General features: G+C 48.0%; 1 protein-coding gene across 1 annotated transcript in view; it reads left to right on the forward strand.

Moving 5' to 3' along the window:
- Nucleotides 1-13,335: 13,335 nt before the first annotated feature.
- Nucleotides 13,336-19,818, forward strand: part of rps6kc1 (ribosomal protein S6 kinase polypeptide 1) — a 225,286-nt gene continuing 218,803 nt past the window's right edge. The window contains exons 1-2 of the mRNA XM_072508923.1: nt 13,336-13,510; nt 14,181-14,216. Coding sequence (XP_072365024.1) covers nt 13,409-13,510; nt 14,181-14,216 — 138 coding nt within the window. The 5' untranslated portion in view covers nt 13,336-13,408. The remainder of the gene's footprint in view (nt 13,511-14,180; nt 14,217-19,818) is intronic.

Here is a 19,818-nt window from a genome sequence, read left to right on the forward strand (position 1 = left end):
GAACACTGATACTATAGACAAGTGACAGAAACCGGCTTATGATAAGATACATCTTATTAACTCACATCTTTAACAGCACGAAGTCTTACAACACCAGGTTAAAGTCCAACAGGTTTGTTTCGATGTCACTAGCTTTCGGAGCGCTGCTCCTTCACCTGAGGAAGGAGCAGCGCTCCGAAAGCTAGTGACATCGAAACAAACCTGTTGGACTTTAACCTGGTGTTGTAAGACTTCGTACTGTGCTCACCCCAGTCCAACGCCGGCATCTCCACATCATCTTTAACAGCAGCTCGGGTCAGTCAGTCTGGGAGATAAAGAGACCACAGAGACCACAGCCCAAAAAAGGAAGCCCTGCTTAGGAATTCATCACAGGCAGAAAAGTAGGCAATTCTTTTACTGGCAGATTAAATCTTCGCTACAAGAGCTTGACTACAACTTTGACGGGGGCAAACACGAAAACATGCTGTTGCAGAAAATAAGCTCCTCTGAATTAATCACAAGAAAACTTGCAATCTCTATTGTCTTCAGTGAATCAAGAGAGAATCCTCAGGCCTGTAATATTTCTAGCTGCCATGTCAAGAACTAATAGCAAAAGAGACTTTTCGGGCTCTTTAAAAATCTAAGTGTATGTTTCATCTTTTGTGAGTGTGTCTTGTGTGAATGAGTGAGTTGGTGCAGTAACAATTCCATTCAGGTGTTGGAAAAACAGTTGTGACCGTTCTTTTAATTGAAACACAGAGAAAACCTGTTTTGTGTCTGTTCTTGAAAGTCTCAGTACTCAAGGAGTTAAAACTTGTCTTCTTTAAAATACATTGTGTTATAGTTAGTCAAGAGGTGAAAAAAAGGGGAACCATCTTATTATCTTGTCTTTATCTGTAACAGATGGCTGAGTGCCTGAAAAAACACCTCAGTCATCATGACATTTCCGATGTTGTGATGAGTGACAATAGCCCTCAGTTCAAGAGTGAAGAATTCAGGCACTTCATGAATGATTGGGATATTCAGCACCATCCATCAGCTCCACACTATCCTCAAATTGATGCAATGGTGAAAATTGTCAAAGAGATCATCAAACATTGATTCGATCCAGCACAGATAAGGTAGTCTTAGAGTGCAGAAACAAACCTACTGAAGGTATGGAAAGTAGTCCAGTCCAGAGGCTAATGTCACACTCCACCCAGGCTATTCTTGCAACAACTAAAGAACTATTGAACCAGAAGAAGTAATAGGAGCGAGTGACAAGATTAAAATAAAGTGACAGCCAAATTTCACTTTGATAAAGCTGCCAAATTGTGGCTGGAGCGGAGAACTGGAGAACCAGTCAGCAAATATTCAACGCACTCAACAAAGGATTGGATTGTATTGTATTTGTCATGTGTACTGAGGTACAGTGAAAAGTATTATTCGACGTACAGTCCAGGCAGATCATTTCACACATGGAAAAAAAACATAGGACATACATAAATGCACAATGTAAATACAGAGGCATAGGCATCGGGTGAGCATACAAAGTGTAGTACTACTGAGTAGAGAAGATGTGTGACGAGATCAGTACACTCCATAAGAGGGTCATTCAGGAGTCTGGTAACAGTGCGGAAGAAGCTGTTTTTGTACCTGTTAGTGTGTGTTCTCAAACTTTTGTATCTCCTGTCCAATGGCAGAAGTTGGAAGAGAGAATAACCCGGGTGGGAGGGGTTGTTGATTATGCTGCCCGCTCACTTCCGGTTGCGGCGATGCGGAGCTAAGCCGCACATTTCGGCAGCTCCCGCTATAACGGACTTTTGGGCTCTACGGAGGAGCCCCAACGGAAAGTTTTTGATCGAATCCCGTGTGGGAAGGTGAAGTAAGGTCCCCCTTCCGTCGTATGGCGGGGATTAGCAGTGGAGCGGCGGAAAGAGGCTTTGGAGCAGTGGCAGAAACGAGGGGAAAAAACAAGATGGCTGAGGGCGGAGATCGAGCAGCATGGGGGCCGGACCAGCAGGAGTTCCTCAGGCGCTGCGTGGAGGAGCTTAAAAAGGAGGTGCTGGCGCCAATGCTGTTGGCGATCGAGGGGCTGAAGGAGACCCAGAAGGCCCAGGCGGTGGAGCTCCGTGAGGTGAGAGATAAAACCAACAAGAACGAGGACGAGATACTGGGCCTGGTGGTAAAGATGGAGGCGCACGAGGCGGTGCACAAGAGGTGGGCCGAGAGATTCGAGGTCCTGGAGAACAGGTCGAGGAGGAAGAATCTCCGGATTCTGGGTCTCTCCGAAGGAGTGGAGGGGGTTGATGCCGGGGCGTATTTGAGCACGATGCACCATTCGCTGATGGGTGCGGAGGTCTCTCCGAGCCCCCTGGAGCTAGAACAAACAAAGAACAAAGAACAAAGAAATGTACAGCACAGGAACAGGCCCTTCGGCCCTCCAAGCCCGTGCCGACCATGCTGCCTGACTAAACTACAATCTTCTACACTTCCTGGGTCCGTATCCTTCTATTCCCATCCTATTCATATATTTGTCAAGATGCCCCTTAAATGTCCCTATCGTCCCTGCTTCCACTACCTCCTCCGGTAGCGAGTTCCAGGCACCTCTGCGTAAAAAACTTGCCTCGTACATCTACTCTAAACCTTGCCCCTCTCACCTTAAAGCTATGCCCCCTAGTAATTGACCCCTCTACCCTGGGGAAAAGCCTCTGACTATCCGCTGTCTATGCCCCTCATAATTTTGTATACCTCTATCAGGTCTCCCCTCAACCTCCTTCGTTCCAGTGAGAACAAACCAAGTTTATTCAATCGCTCCTCATAGCTAATGCCCTCCATACCAGGCAACATTCTGGTAAATCTCTTCTGCACCCTCTCTAAAGCCTCCACATCCTTCTGGTAGTGTGGCGACCAGAATTGAACACTATACTCCAAGTGTGGCCCAACTAAGGTTCTATACAGCTGCAACATGACTTGCCAATTCTTATACTCAATGCCCCGGCCAATGAAGGCAAGCATGCCGTATGCCTTCTTGACTACCTTCTCCACCTGTGTTGCCCCTTTCAATGACCTGTGGACCTGTACTCCTAGATCTCTTTGACTTTCAATACTCTTGAGGGTTCTACCATTCACTGTATATTCCCTACCTGCATTAGCCCTTCCAAAATGCATTACCTCACATTTGTCCGGATTAAACTCCATCTGCCATCTCTCCGCCCAAGTCTCCAGACAATCTAAATCCTGCTGTATCCTCCGACAGTCCTCATCGTTATCCGCAATTCCACCAACCTTTGTGTCGTCTGCAAACTTACTAATCAGACCAGTTACATTTTCCTCCAAATCATTTATATATACTACAAAGAGCAAAGGTCCCAGCACTGATCCCTGTGGAACACCACTGGTCACAGCCCTCCAATTAGAAAAGCATCCCTCCATTGCTACTCTCTGCCTTCTATGGCCTAGCCAATTCTGTATCCACCTTGCCAGCTCACCCCTGATCCCGTGTGACTTCACCTTTTGTACTAGTCTACCATGAGGGACCTTGTCAAAGGCCTTACTGAAGTCCATATAGACACCATCTACTGCCCTACCTGCATCAATCATCTTAGTGACCTCCTCGAAAAACTCTATCAAGTTAGTGAGACACGACCTCCCCTTCACAAAACCGTGCTTCCAAATGGGAGTAGATCCTGTCTCGAAGAATTCTCTCCAGTAATTTCCCTACCACTGAAGTAAGGCTCACCGGCCTGTAGTTCCCGGGATTATCCTTGCTACCCTTCTTAAACAGAGGAACAACATTGGCTATTCTCCAGTCCTCCGGGACATCCCCTGAAGACAGCGAGGATCCAAAGATTTCTGTCAAGGCCTCAGCAATTTCCTCTCCAGCCTCCTTCAGTATTCTGGGGTAGATCCCATCAGGCCCTGGGGACTTATCTACCTTAATATTTTTTAAGACACCCAACACCTCGTCTTTTTGGATCACAATGTGACCCAGGCTATCTACACCCCCTTCTCCAGACTCAACATCTACCAATTCCTTCTCTTTGGTGAATACTGATGCAAAGTATTCATTTAGTACCTCGCCCATTTCCTCTGGCTCCACACATAGATTCCCTTGCCTATCCTTCAGTGGGCCAACCCTTTCCCTGGCTACCCTCTTGCTTTTTATGTACGTGTAAAAAGCCTTGGGATTTTCCTTAACCCTATTTGCCAATGACTTTTCGTGACCCCTTCTAGCCCTCCTGACTCCTTGCTTAAGTTCCTTCCTACTTTCCTTATATTCCACGCAGTCTTCGTCTGTTCCCAGCCTTTTAGCCCTGACAAATGCCTCCTTTTTCTTTTTGACGAGGCCTACAATATCACTCGTCATCCAAGGTTCCCGAAAATTGCCGTATTTATCTTTCTTCCTCACAGGAACATGCCGGTCCTGTATTCATTTCAACTGCCACTTGAAAGCCTCCCACATGTCAGATGTTGATTTGCCCTCAAACATCCGCCCCCAATCTATGTTCTTCAGTTCCCGCCTAATATTGTTATAATTAGCCTTCCCCCAATTTAGCACATTCGTCCTTGGACCACTCTTATCCTTGTCCACCAGTACTTTAAAACTTACTGAATTGTGGTCACTGTTACCGAAATGCTCCCCTACTGAAACATCTACCACCTGGCCGGGCTCATTCCGCAATACCAGGTCCAGTACCGCCCCTTCCCTAGTTGGACTGTCCACATATTGTTTTAAGAAGCCCTCCTGGATGCTCCTTACAAACTCCGCCCCTGGCACTAAGTGAGTCCCAGTCAATATTGGGGAAGTTGAAGTCTCCCATCACCACAACCCTGTTGTTTTTACTCTTTTCCAAAATCTGTCTACCTATCTGCTCCTCTATCTCCCGCTGGCTGTTGGGAGGCCTGTAGTATACCCCCAACATTGTGACTGCACCCTTCTTATTCCTGATCTCTACCCATATAGCCTCACTGCCCTCTGAGGTGTCCTCTCGCAGTACAGCTGTGATATTCTCCCGAACAAGTAGCGCAACTCCGCCTCCGCTTTTACATCCCCCTCTATCCCGCCTGAAACATCTAAATCCTGGAACGTTTAGCTGCCAATCCTGCCCTTCCCTCAACCAGGTCTCTGTAATGGCAACAACATCATAGTTCCAAGTACTAATCCAAGCTCTAAGTTCATCTGCCTTACCCGTAATGCTCCTTGCATTAAAACATATGCACTTCAGGCCACCAGACCCGCTGTGTTCAGCAGCTTCTCCCCGTCTGCTCTGCCTCAGAGCCACACTGTCCCTATTCCCTAGTTCTCCCTCAATGCTCTCACCTTCTGACCTATTGCTCCCATGCCCACCCCCCTGCCATACTAGTTTAAACCCTCCCGTGTGACACTAGCAAACCTCGCGGCCAGGATATTTATGTCTCTCCGGTTTAGATGCAACCCGTCCTTCTTATACAGGTCACACCTGCCCCGGAAGAGCTCCCAGTGGTCCAGATAATGGAAACCCTCCCTCCTACACCAGCTGTTTAGCCACGTGTTTATCTGCTCTATCTTCCTATTTCTAGCCTCACTGGCACGTGGCACAGGTAGTAATCCCGAGATTACAACCCTCGAGGTCCTGTCTTTTAACTTTCTGCCTAGCTCCCTGAACTCCTGCTGCAGGACCTCATGCCCCTTCCTGCCTATGTCATTAGTACCAATATGTACAACGACCTCTGCCTGTTTGCCCTCCCCCTTCAGGATTCCCTCTACCCGTTCGGAGACATCCTGGACCCTGGCACCAGGGAGGCAACATACCATCCTGGAGTCTCTTTCACGTCCACAGAAGCGCCTATCTGTGCCCCTGACTATAGTGTCCCCTATTACTATTACTCTTCTGCGCTTTGACCCTCCCTTCTGAACATCAGAGCCAGCCGTGGTGCCACTGCTCTGGCTGCTGCTGTTTTCCCCTGATAGGCTATCCCCCCCGACAGTATCCAAAGGGGTATATCTGTTCGAGTGGGGGACAACCACAGGGGATTCCTGCACTGACTGCCTGCCCTTTCTGGTGGTCACCCATTTCTCTGCCTGCACCTTGGGTGTGACCACATTTACATAACTGTGATCTATGACGCTTTCCGCCACCTGCATGCTCCTAAGTGCATCCAATTGCTGCTCCAACCGAACCATGCAGTCTGTGAGGAGCTCCAGTTGGGTGCACTTTCTGCAGATGAAGCCATCCGGGACGCTGGAAGCCTCCCGGACCTGCCACATCTCACAGTCAGAGCACAGCACCCCTCTAACTGACATTGCGTCAATTAATTAAAATTAAAATTTGTCTTTTTAAAAAAAATATTTTAATAAAAATTTCAAAGTTACTGTCAACTATCTGTTTCCTAGCACTAGATTTCTAATAGAAATGCGATAGCTAACTATAATACTCTCCGATCTCTGGCTTAGATATCCCTCTAAATTATAATTAAGTTATTATGTTTAATTAGTTACCAAATACTCAAATTTTTTTAAAATTTAGGGTAGAATCCCAACCAGCCACTCTGGCCACAGCTTTTCTGTGATGTCACTTCAGTTTCCCCCCGACACACACAATTTGAAAAAAGGTATAAAAGTAAAAATAAGTAAAAATCACTTACCTACCTTCTTACCTTCTGAGTGTCTTAGATGTTCTCAGGTTCTCTCGCTGACAGAGACTGCTCCTCCACCTCCGAACCTTGACCTGCACAATGCTAATAATATAATAATATAATATGGCACTTACCTTACACCAATGGGTCTTATTATTAGGTTAGAGGAGGAGGGCGGGTGGGAGACACTACACGTGTAGTGTCTCGGGTTTCCTCGCCACCAGAATTTATTGGTTGGGGGGGGGGGGGGGACTTCCCAGAGGTCCGCGGGTTGAACTTCCGGCTCCCGCCTTATATAAAAACAAATAAAACAGAAAAGAAGAACAGACACGGGACCAGGTAAGGCTTGTTAAAGTAAGTACTCACCTCCCAGAGGGCCCCTGCGCACCGCTGCCGCCGAAATCCAAAGGGCTGCTCCTGTAAAGGCAAGGCTTTTTAAAGTAAGTACTCACCTCCCAGAGGGCCCCTGCTACCTGCCGCCGAAATCCAAAGGGCTGCTCCTGTAAAGGCAAGGCTTTTTAAAGTAAGTACTCACCTCCCAGAGGGCCCCTGCGCACCGCTGCCGCTGAAATCCAAAGGGCTGCTCCTGTAAAGGTAAGTGGTTTTAACGTCGCTACTCACCTCCCAGAGGGCCCCAGCGCACCGCTGCCGCCGAAATCCAAAGGGCTGCTCCTGTAAAGGCAAGGCTTTTTAAAGTAAGTACTCACCTCCCAGAGGGCCCCTGCGCACCGCTGCCGCCGAAAACCAAAGGGCTGCTCCTGTAAAGGTAAGTGGTTTTAACGTCGCTACTCACCTCCCAGAGGGCCCCTGTGCACCGCTGCCGCCGAAATCCAAAGGGCTGCTCCTGTAAAGGCAAGGCTTTTTAAAGTAAGTACTCACCTCCCAGAGGGCCCCTGCGCACCGCTGCCGCCGAAATCCAAAGGGCTGCTCCTGTAAAGGCAAGGCTTTTTAAAGTAAGTACTCACCTCCCAGAGGGCCCCTGCGCACCGCTGCAGCCGAAATCCAAAGGGCTGCTCCTGTAAAGGTAAGTGGTTTTAATGTCGCTACTCACCTCCCAGAGGGCCCCTGCTACCTGCCGCCGAAATCCAAAGGGCTGCTCCTGTAAAGGCAAGGCTTTTTAAAGTAAGTACTCACCTCCCAGAGGGCCCCTGCGCACCGCTGCCGCCGAAATCCAAAGGGCTGCTCCTGTAAAGGTAAGTGGTTTTAACGTCGCTACTCACCTCCCAGAGGGCCCCTGCGCACCGCTGCCGCCGAAATCCAAAGGGATAGAAGGGGCTCACCGGGTCCTGGCGAGGAGACCCAAGGCTGGTGAGCCACCAAGGGCGATAGTGGCGAGGTTCCATCATTTCGCGGACAGAGAGAGTGTTCTGAGATGGGCCAAGAAGGAGCGGAGCAGTAGATGGGAGAATGCGGTGATCCGAGTCTACCAGGACTGGAGTGCGGAGGTGGCAAAAAGGAGAGCTGGCTTTAACCGGGCCAAGGCGGTGCTGCATAAAAAAAGGGTGAGATTTGGAATGCTGCAGCCTGCGCGACTGTGGGTCACTTATCAGGACCGACACCACTATTTCGAAATGCCAGAAGAGGCTTGGACCTTTATCCAAACGGAAAAATTGGACTCGAACTGAGGGACTGTGGCTGTGGGGGAGATGTTGACTGTATACAGGGTTGTAAATATGGGTAAAGAATGTTTCACGGGTGGGATGATGGATGGGGACGGGACAAGAGTTTTTTGGATGAGACAGTGGGGAATGTGGGCGTCGGTGCTGGAGGGAGGTGAGACTCGGGGATGGAGGAATTGGGATAAGGCCGCAACAGGAGCTGCGCCACAGGGGGCGGGGCTGGCTCAGGAAAGCGCGGGCTATTTCCTGCATTAGGGAGGGGGGGGATGGAGGAGCGTAAGGAGGAGGAGGGATTCCCACACGGGGGGGAATCAACGGGAAGGCGGGGGAAGCCGGGGTCAGGAGGAGTCAGCTGACTTACAGAAGTATTATGGGGGGAGCAAAAGAGCTAGATTCGGATCTAGCGGGGAGGGTGCGAGAGGAGGGGGGAGAGGGGGGGATAATAGTGTTGCTGCTGCATTGGCCGAGGGGGAACTGAAAATGGAAGAGGTGGTTGGGGTGGGGGTTCCCCGTCTGGGGGACTGGAGGGTGCGGGAGACGCGTTCACGGGACTGGCCTAAGATAGGAGTTGGCTAGTCGGCGGGGGGGTGGGGGGGGGGGGGGGGGGGTTAGCCCCCCAATCCGGCTGATCACGTGGAATGTGAGAGGCCTAAATGGGCCGGTTAAGAGGGCCCGAGTGTTCGTGCACTTAAAGGGACTGAAGGCAGACGTGGTCATGCTTCAGGAGACACAGCTGAAGGTGGCAGATCAGGTCAGGTTAAGGAAGGGATGGGTAGGACAGGTGTTCCATTCGGGGCTGGATGCAAAGAATAGAGGGGTGGCAATACTGGTGGGGAAGCGGGTGTCGTTTGAGGCCAAGAACATAGTAGCGGACAATGGAGGCCGATACGTGATGGTGAGCGGTAGGTTGCAGGGGACGGGGGTGGTATTGGTAAATGTATACGCCCCGAATTGCGAAGATGCTGGATTCATGAAACGGATGTTGGGGCGTATTCCGGACTTGGAGGTAGGAAGCTTGATAATGGGTGGGGATTTCAACACGGTGTTGGACCCAGCATTAGATCGTTCCAGATCTAGGTCGGGGAAGAGGCCGGCTGCGGCCAAGGTGATCAGGGGGTTTATGGATCAGATGGGGGGAGTAGATCCGTGGAGATTTGCCAGGCTTTTGGCCAGAGAATTTTCTTTTTTCTCCCATGTACATAAGGCCTACTCCCGGATAGATTTCTTTGTTCTGGGCAGGGCATTGATCCCGAAAGTGGAGGGATCGGAGTATTCGGCCATAGCCATTTCAGACCACACCCCGCACTGGGTGGAACTGGAGCTGGGAGAGGAGAGGGACCAACGCCCGCTGTGGCGGCTGGATGTGGGACTGCTGGCAGATGAGGAGGTGTGCGGGAGGGTACGGGGGTGCATCGAAAGGTATCTGGAGGCCAACGACAATGGGGAGGTGCAGGTGGGAGTAGTATGGGAGGCGCTGAAGGCGGTGGTCAGGGGAGAGTTAATCTCCATCAGGGCTGATAGGGAGAAGAGAGAGGGCAGGGAAAGGGAGAGTTAGTGGGGGAGATTTTAAGAGTGGACAGGAGATATGCAGAGGCCCCTGATGAGGGACTACTCAGGGAGAGACGAAGTCTCCAGACGGAGTTCGCCCTGTTGACCACAGGTAAGGCAGAGGCACAGTGGAGGAAGGCACAGGGGGCGATGTATGAATATGGGGAGAAGGTGAGCCGGATGCTGGCACATCAGCTCCATAAGAGGATGGCAGCGAGGGAAATAGGTGGAGTCAAGGATGACAGGGGAACTACGGTGCGGAGTGCAGTGAAAGTTAATGAGGCATTCAAGGCCTTTTACGAGGAGCTGTATAGGTCCCAGCCTCCAGAGGGAAAAGAGGGGATGCGACGATTCTTGGACCAACTGAGGTTCCCAAGGGTGGAGGAGCAGGAGGTGGCTGGTTTGGGGGCGCCAATTGGGGTGGAGGAGCTGGTTAAAGGACTGGGGAGCATGCAGGCAGGGAAGGCCCCGGGACCGGATGGGTTCCCGGTGGAGTTCTATAGGAAGTATATAGACCTGTTAGCCCCGTTGCTGGTAAGGATCTTCAATGAAGTAAGGGAGGGGGGGACCCTGCCCTCAACAATATCGGAGGCGACGATCTCTTTGATCTTGAAGCGGGATAAGGACCCACTGCAATGTGGGTCGTATAGACCGATCTCGCTCCTCAATGTAGATGCTAAGTTGCTGGCAAAAATGTTGGCTACGAGGATTGAGGACTGTGTCCCGGGGGTGATTCCCGAGGACCAGACGGGATTTGTAAAGGGTAGGCAACTGAATACCAATGTGCGAAGGCTCCTAAATGTGATAATGATGCCATCGGTGGAGGGAGAGGCGGAAATAGTGGCAGCTATGGACGCGGAGAAGGCCTTTGACCGAGTAGAGTGGGAATATCTCTGGGAAGTGTTGCGGAGGTTTGGGTTTGGGGAGGGGTTTATCAGTTGGGTTAAGCTCCTATATAGAGCCCTGGTGACGAGTGTGGTTACGAATCGGCGGAGGCCGGACTATTTTCACCTGTATCGTGGGACGAGGCAGGGGTGCCTCCTGTCCCCCTTGTTGTTTGCACCAACAATTGAACCTTTGGCCATGGCATTAAGGGAGTCTGGGAAATGGAGGGGGGTGGTCCGAGGGGGAGAGTAGCATCGAGTGTCGCTGTATGCAGACGACCTGTTGCTGTATGTGGCGGACCCAGTGGAGGGGATGGTGGAGGTCATGCAGATCCTAAGGGAGTTTGGGGACTTCTCGGGCTACAAGCTCAATGTAGGGAAGAGTGAGCTCTTTGTGGTGCATCCGGGGGATCAGGGAAGAGGGAAAGACGACTTACCGTTGAGAAGGGCGGAAAGGAGCTTTCGATACTTGGGGATCCAGGTAGCTAGGAGCTGGGGGGCTCTGCACAAACTTAATTTGACGCGGCTGGTGGAACAGATGGAGGAGGACTTTAAAAGGTGGGACATGTTGCCAATCTCGCTAGCGGGCAGGGTACAGTCGATTAAAGTGGTGATCCTCCCGAGGTTTCTTTTTGTATTTCAATGCCTTCCAATTGTGATCACCAAGGCCTTTTTTAAGAGGGTAAGCAGGAGCATTATGGGCTTTGTGTGGGTGAGTAAGAACCCGAGGGTAAAGAGGGGGTTCCTGGAGCGTAGTAGAGATAGAGGAGGGCTGGCGTTGCCGAATCTGGGTGGCTACTACTGGGCAGCCAACATGGCGATGATCCGTAAGTGGGTGATGGAGGGAGAGGGGGTGGCATGGAAGAGGTTGGAGATGGCGTCCTGCAAAGGAACGAGCCTGGGGGCGCTGGTGACGGCACCGCTGCCGCTCTCGCCGACAAGGTACACCACAAGCCCAGTGGTGGCAGCAATGCTAAAGATCTGGGGGCAGTGGAGATGGCACAGGGGTGTGATGGGAGCCTCGGTGTGGTCCCCGATCAGAGATAACCATCGGTTTGTCCCAGGAAGGATGGACGGGGGTTTCAGAGCTGGCATCGGGCAGGAATTAGAAGAATGGGGGACCTGTTCATTGATGGGACGTTTGCGAGCTTAGGGGCGCTGGAGGAGAAGTTTGGGCTACCCCCAGGAAACGCTTTCAGGTACATGCAAGTGAGGGCGTTTGTGAGGCGGCAGGTGAGGGAATTCCCACTGCTCCCGGCACAGGGGATTCAAGACAGGGTGATTTCGGGCGTATGGGTCGGAGAGGGCAAGGTGTCGGCGATATACCAGGAGATGAAAGAGGGGGAGGCTTCGGTAGAGGAGTTGAAGGGTAAATGGGAAGAGGAGCTGGGGGAGGAGATTGAGGAGGGTCTGTGGGCTGATGCCCTAAGTAGGGTTAATTCCTCTTCCTCGTGTGCCAGGCTTAGCCTGATACAATTTAAGGTTGTTCACAGAGCGCATATGACGGGGGCGAGGCTGAGTAGGTTCTTTGGGGTGGAGGACAGATGTGGGAGGTGCTCAGGCGAACCATGCCCATATGTTTTGGTCGTGCCCAGCACTGGATGGGTTCTGGAGGGGAGTTGCGAGGACTATATCTAAGGTGGTGAAAGTCCAGGTCAAGCCAAGTTGGGGGCTAGCATTATTTGGAGTAGCGGATGAGCCGGGAGTGCAGGAGGCGAAAGAGGCTGGCATTCTGGCCTTTGCATCGCTGGTAGCCCGGTGAAGGATCTTGTTAATGTTGAAAGAGGCGAAGCCCCCCAGTGTGGAAGCCTGGATAAATGATATGGCAGGGCTTATCAAGTTGGAGAGGATAAAGTTTGCCTTGAGAGAGTCTGCGCAGGGGTTCTACAGGCGGTGGCAACCGTTCCTAGACTATCTCGCGGAGTATTAGATGAAGTTCGGACAGCAGCAGCAACCGGGGGGGGGGGGGGGGGGGGGGGTGTACCTTTCTTGGGGGGGGGGGGGGGGGGGAGGGGGGGGGAAGTGTTTTTTTCTGGGGGGCATCTGAGCAAGAAAATACATGAATGATCCGGAAAACTGATACGTACGGGAGGAATCCAATGTACAAAGTTCTGTATCATATTGACTTGCCATGTTCATGTCTTGCTATGCAAGCTTTCTTTCTTTTTTGTTACGGGGGGCGGGGGGGGGGGGGGGGGGGTTTGTTTGTATGGCTGAAAATTTTGTTTTAAAATTCTTAATAAACATATTTTTTAAAAAATGCTGCCCGCTTTCCCAAGGCAGAGGTGCAGATAGAGTCAATGGATGGGAGGCGGATTTGCTGATGGACTGGGCTGTGTTCACAACTTTGTAGTTTCTTACGGTCTTGGGCCAAGCAGTTGCCATACCAAGCTGTGATGCAACCAGATATAATGCTTTCTACCAATCTGTAAAAATGGGTAAGAGTAAATGTGGAAATGCTGAATTTCCTGAAGGCGCTGTTGTGCTTTCTTGGTTGTAGCGTCAACATGGGTGGATCAGGACAGATTGTTGGTGATGTGCACACCGTCGTCATTTTGTGTAATTAAAGGTTTTTTTTGGGGGGGGGGTGTAGTATCTATTTTACACACCACATATGGAACAATAATAATGGAAACTGCTCTCTACACGAAGCCAGAGAATTCGGGAAGACCTCAGACAGACGTACAGGAAGTGCGCGGCGGGGACAAGTGAGTGAGGAAATGATGTAAAAAGAGGGGCGAGTGCTTTAACACAGACACTGCGGGCAGGGGTTGACAGATCATGTTATCACAGAAAAACAAAGGGGAGCTAGCTCGCTTTTACACGATAACCGATCCGAGGAGACACAGGAAAGGCTTCACGGTTTATAAAGTGACGGCACGGGTGAGTTCACCCTGTTTAGGCATGACGGTGCTTTAAGTGCAGCCGGTTTGCCTGTGTGCTTTGTGTCTGTAGAAAGAGGTTTGCAGCTGGGGCAAGCCGGCGGGGTGGCCAGGCTGGGCCGGGGTCAGGCTGGGCTCGAGCTTGCCCGGCCGGGTTCTAAAAGGGAACGATCCCGGGACAATTCGAACGCCGCCCATGCGAGAGTGTGCACACTCTGCAGCCTGAGAGAGAACAGCAACCCCAGCCGCTGTGAATAGGCAAGCATGTCAGATTACTGCCTCACTCTATTATAGAGAAAATCTGTGAACTCACCTATGGAAGTTACGCGATCCATTTGTTTATGGTGCTAACAATTGACAGCACAAGATGTTCGGGGTTCGTGTGTGTTGGTAGAATGACTTGGTGCTGCTTATAGTAAATTCGTTATTTTACATTGGCGTTTCCCTGCCACTAGCATAGCAATTTACGTCATTTACAATGCTTCAATCCATAAAATACTTGATTCTGTCCGTAATTATACACGTTCGCCCAGATGGGGTGGTGCTATAATGCAGCATATCGTGTGACCAATGTATTGTGAACAATGTGTGATTTGCAATTGGATATTTAGCGATTTGCTGGATCTGTGAAATTTTTCAGACTCATTAGTTTCTTGTTTTTTTTAAAATAGGTTGTTTCAAGAAGAAATCCAGAGGAGGTCCAAGAGGTAATGAGCTAGAAACTCTGTTGCTGAGTTAAAGACATTGTAGTTGATCAATCCGATGTAGTTTTCTTTAATGGAATGATTCTGTGCAGATGATTAGAAATGACAATTGACTTGGATATGCGAACAAGCTAAAAATAATTTGGATTGCATTTAGGGTTGGAATCATGAAAACTTTTTGACATAGTTTAGTATTTTGTGTGTGCAGCTGTAAGGAAAACAGCTGTCAACTCCAGCTGAATGACTGAACAAAGGGTCATTTACCAAGCAACAAGGGATTTTGTGAGCCCTCCCTAAATTTGGTGCCATAAGTTCAGTTTTTTCTAGTCTGTGACAAACCAACTGTTTGTAATTATTATTTTCTAATGCATTTTTCCACTAAGAAGCAGTTAATGGTGTAATGAACCTCAGTAGCAGGATGTCACATAGAACATAGAACAATACAGCGCAGTACAGGCCCTTCGGCCCACGATGTTGCACCGAAACAAAAGCCATCCAACCTACACTATGCCATTATCATCCATATGTTTATCCAATAAACTTTTAAATGCCCTCAATGTTGGCGAGTTCACCACTGTAGCAGGTAGGGCATTCCACGGCCTCACTACTCTTTGCGTAAAGAACCTACCTCTGACCTCTGTCCTATATCTATTACCCCTCAGTTTAAAGTTATGTCCCCTCGTGCCAGCCATATCCATCCGCGGGAGAAGGCTCTCACTGTCCACCCTATCCAACCCCCTGATCATTTTGTATGCCTCTATTAAGTCTCCTCTTAACCTTCTTCTCTCCAACGAAAACAACCTCAAGTCCATCAGCCTTTCCACATAAGATTTTCCCTCCATACCAGGCAACATCCTGGTAAATCTCCTCTGCACCCGCTCCAAAGCCTCCACGTCCTTCCTATAATGCGGTGACCAGAACTGTACGCAATACTCCAAATGCGGCCGTACCAGAGTTCTGTACAGCTGCAACATGACCTCCCGACTCCGGAACTCAATCCCTCTACCAATAAAGGCCAACACTCCATAGGCCTTCTTCACAACCCTATCAACCTGGGTGGCAACTTTCAGGGATCTATGTACATGGACACCTAGATCCCTCTGCTCATCCACACTTTCAAGAACTTTACCATTAGCCAAATATTCCGCATTCCTGTTTTTCCTTCCAAAGTGAATCACCTCACACTTCTCTACATTAAACTCCATTTGCCACCTCTCGGCCCAGCTCTGCAGCTTATCTATATCCCTCTGTAATCTGCTACATCCTTCCATACTATCGACAACACCACCGACTTTAGTATCGTCTGCAAATTTACTCACCCACCCTTCTGCGCCTTCCTCTAGGTCATTGATAAAAATGACAAACAGCAACGGCCCCAGAACAGATCCTTGTGGTACTCCACTTGTGACTGTACTCCATTCTGAACATTTCCCATCAACCACCACCCTCTGTCTTCTTTCAGCTAGCCAATTTCTGATCCACATCTCTAAATCACCCTCAATCCCCAGCCTCCGTATTTTTTGCAATAGCCTACCGTGGGGAACCTTATCGAACGCTTTGCTGAAATCCATATACACCACATCAACTGCTCTACCCTCGTCTACCTGTTCAGTCACCTTCTCAAAGAACTCAATAAGGTTTGTGAGGCATGACCTACCCTTCACAAAGCCATGCTGACTATCCCTGATCATATTATTCCTATCTAGATGATTATAAATCTTGTCTCTTATAATCCCCTCCAAGACTTTACCCACTACAGACGTGAGGCTCACCGGCCTATAGTTGCCGGGGTTGTCTCTGCTCCCTTTTTTGAACAAAGGGACCACATTTGCTGTCCTCCAGTCCTCTGGCACTATTCCTGTAGCCAATGATGACATAAAAATCAAAGCCAAAGGTCCAGCAATCTCTTCCCTGGCCTCCCATAGAATCCTAGGATAAATCCCATCAGGTCCCGGGGACTTATCTATTTTCAGCCTGTCCAGAATTGCCAACACCTCTTCCCTACGTACCTCAATGCCATCTATTCTATTAGCCTGGGGCTCAGCATTCTCCTCCACAACATTATCTTTTTCCTGAGTGACATAAACATGAAACAATAATTTTGTGAGTACATGACATTGCCAAAACATTTAGTATGTTTGGCCTCCAAATACATACTTTTGGACAAGTGTTCCTTCCCTTTGATAAGAGCCCAGACTTCGCTCTCTGTGGTGAAGCATAGGCGGTTCCGCTGAGCTTGAAGAAAGCCACCAACAAAGGTAATTTCTGTGGCATGGATGTTCCCTTTCCTGGCATTTGTTTGAATCTGGCACTAAGGGGATCTCCATGAGCCCAGCAAGAGTGATACAATCAAGAGAGGTAAGCAGCCAATCGCATCAAAGTATTATGTGGGGTAAGCAGCCAATCACATCAAAGTATTCTAACGGACAGCAGGATGCAAATAAAATGCTCAGATTATCCTTCACTTTTAATTCCATTGCCCAGAGAGTGAAATAAATGTGTCCGACCCATGGTTTAAGCTAGAAGCTGAGGCATCATAATTAAAATAAAATTTAAAGTTTTATCTTCATATTATTTTGTTATAATGGAGAAAATGTATAAATATAAAATTGGTTTTTCAGGTCTATATTCAGCTGCAGTAATTATGAAGTTGGTATGTCATTAAATGCACAGTTATACCTCATTCAATGAGAATTTTACAGCAAGACAAATAACATAAAAGAGCAATTTCTCATCCGTGATTTCTAATTGGTTACAGTTTGCGGGGATTTCAATAGCACATAAAGGAGAATTGTCGGATCACTGATGGCATTTCTGGATTTCCTTGTTTAACTGCACATGTACGGACCCCTGATACTGCTGTTGGTTTCAGAGGAGTCAAGATGGTGAATGCTGATAGTTTTGACCTCAGTACTGTAAACTCTGGGCCTTGCATTTGCACTGCTTTCCAAAATGGAAACTGCAGAAGCGAATATCAAAGCATTTGTCTCAAGTTTGTGTTCACATCAGACCATCGTATGTTAGCCTCATTTCCAGTATTTAATTCTTGCCATCCTATTTGGGGGAATTTCTGGCGTAATGTATTCAGAGAAATAGCTCAAGTCATTTTGTTGTTGGATAAGTATGCTGCATTTTATATAATTGTGTAAATTCTGTTCTGAAATGATCCAAGTTCTGTGTACCCTTTAATTCATCGTTGATGTATTGAACACCTGTATGCTCTTGGTAAGAAATGTATTTCCATATTCCTTATGAAACTTTCTGAGATTGAATGGCTGCTGATCTCTGCAAAGGAAGTCAGAATAGGACCATAGAATTCTCACAGTGCAGAAGGAGTCTACACTGACCCTTTGAAAAAGCACCCTACCTCGGACCACTCCCCTACCCTATCCCTGTAACCCCATAACCTCGCCTAACCTGCATACTAAGGGACAATTTGGCATGGCCAACCCACCTAACCTGCACTTCTTTGGACTTTGGGAGGAAACCGGAGCACCCGGAGGAACCCCACGCACACACGGGGAGAATGTGCAGACTCCGCAGTCACCCAAGGCCAGAATTGAATCTGGGTCTCTGGTACTGTGAGGCATCAGTGTTAGCCAGTGTGATGTCGCTAATTTCCGGTTATTCATAAATTAGATTACAAAGTAAATTAAACTCCTAATATGCTTGCTGAAATTAATTGTTTGCTCACAATCTTCATCCATTTTATGATCAATTCGAGTAGTAAAAGAAAGACTTGAATTTATATAGCACTTAAGTGCTTTACAGCCTATGAAGTACTATTTTTTTTTAACTATAGTTGTTGTTCTATAGGAAACACGCCAACTAATTTCTGCTCGGCAAAAAAAGTGATCTGACAATGACCGGATCATCTACCAGCATTCTTTAGGCTCCCACGAGTTGGAGCAGGTATACACTTGCTTGCTTTCACACAATTGTTAGGAAAACAATGCAATTATTAAAGGGGTTGAGGAAGGGACAGGGGATAGAAGTAATGACAATACAAGTAACAAATGGTGTTGTGGTATAAAAATATCAGTGGTAGAAATTTTGGCTTATCAATTGACCCACCACTTAATCCAGCAACCATGGAACACCAAACAACTCTAATTTTGAGTCCACTCTGGTCACCAATAAACTGAGGTGAAAGTCAAGTCTTTGATGTAGTGCCATGCAGGTGACTCCCAGGTTTGACTTTTGTTCAATGGCCCTGCCTGCACTGCTTTCTAGGAAGAGAATTGCACAGGCTCTCAATCCTCTAATCTCTATCTTAAATGGGGATACCCCATTATTTGTAAAACGGTGTTCCCTAGTTCTAGTGGGTAATCTCCCACAAGGAGAAACATCCTTTCAGCCCCCACTGTGCCAAGTTTCCTCAGGATCGTGTATATTTCAGTAAGATCATCTTTCAATTCTTTTAGACTCCAGTGGATACAGACCCAACCTGTCTAACCTTTCCTCATAAGATAACCCCTTTAACACACCATTAGGAACCCACAATACTAAAGATAAACTAAGATGTTCTTTCAAACACTGATAAACTCATGGAATCGGCTTCCAATAGCCATAGTGGCATTTACTCAATAAAGTGCTGGATTCTGTGATTAGGTTGGGGCTTTCTGATTGGAGGAGTTGGCGGTCCTGATAGGAAAACTTTTCTGTTATATTTAGAGTGAAGGTATCCTCAGATACATAATTTATTGACCATTCTTCGGTTGAGGTAAAATTTGGGTGAAGGTCTCCCAAGCTTACAGCCACCAGGAGGTGTTGGAGATTGCAGATCCTTGCCATTTTCTGAGTCTGCTGTGGGAGGAAATGTTGCCATGTGTGTGTGTGTTGGGGGGGTTTCGAATCTCACCATGGCAGATGGTGTAATTTGTAAAAAAAAAAAAGAACATTTGGTTCACTACTATCCTTTTAGAGCAGGAAATTTGTCACCCTTATTTGGCCTACATGTGACTCGTAGTCCCACAACAATGTGGTTAACTCTTAAATGACCTATCAAACGGCTCAGTTCTAGGCAATTAGGGATGGGAAATAAATGCTGGTCTAGCCATCCACTGAATGAATATAAACAAAAATCTGGTTGAAATTAAACCCAGCTTGTTGGGGACAAACCTGGCCGATTATGGTTGTACAGACCCAATGCATTTTGCATATTGTCCTCAAACTATGGTTCATTTAATTAACATGCTGGAAATTAAAGCTGCACTGCCTGTTTGTGTATATCTTGCAATCTAATATTGAACTACTTTCCTTACTTCAAAATAGTTTGTATTGTATATTTGATTTTTGAGTTGAATTTTTTCCCAAATGCTTCAATTTTCCTCTTTTTAAAAAAAATCCCACTATTTCCCATACAGTAGGTATTGCGGATTTAAATCCCTTGTGCTTATTTGTTAATCAATATAACTTATTTACTCATTTGTGGGACAGTTCATCACCAAGGAACTTTTTTATCATAGAGGTTTATGGACTGGGAACAGTAAGTTTGGAAAAACAAACCAGCTGTTTGCACTGACGTTGCAGATCCATCGGCTGTAGTATTCATTTTATTCAGTGCAATTTTTTTTCAGTTTCATTTTTATTCTAGTAGTGCAGA

Source organism: Scyliorhinus torazame, chromosome 1 (genome assembly GCF_047496885.1).
Source record: "Scyliorhinus torazame isolate Kashiwa2021f chromosome 1, sScyTor2.1, whole genome shotgun sequence".
Lineage (NCBI taxonomy): Eukaryota > Metazoa > Chordata > Chondrichthyes > Carcharhiniformes > Scyliorhinidae > Scyliorhinus > Scyliorhinus torazame.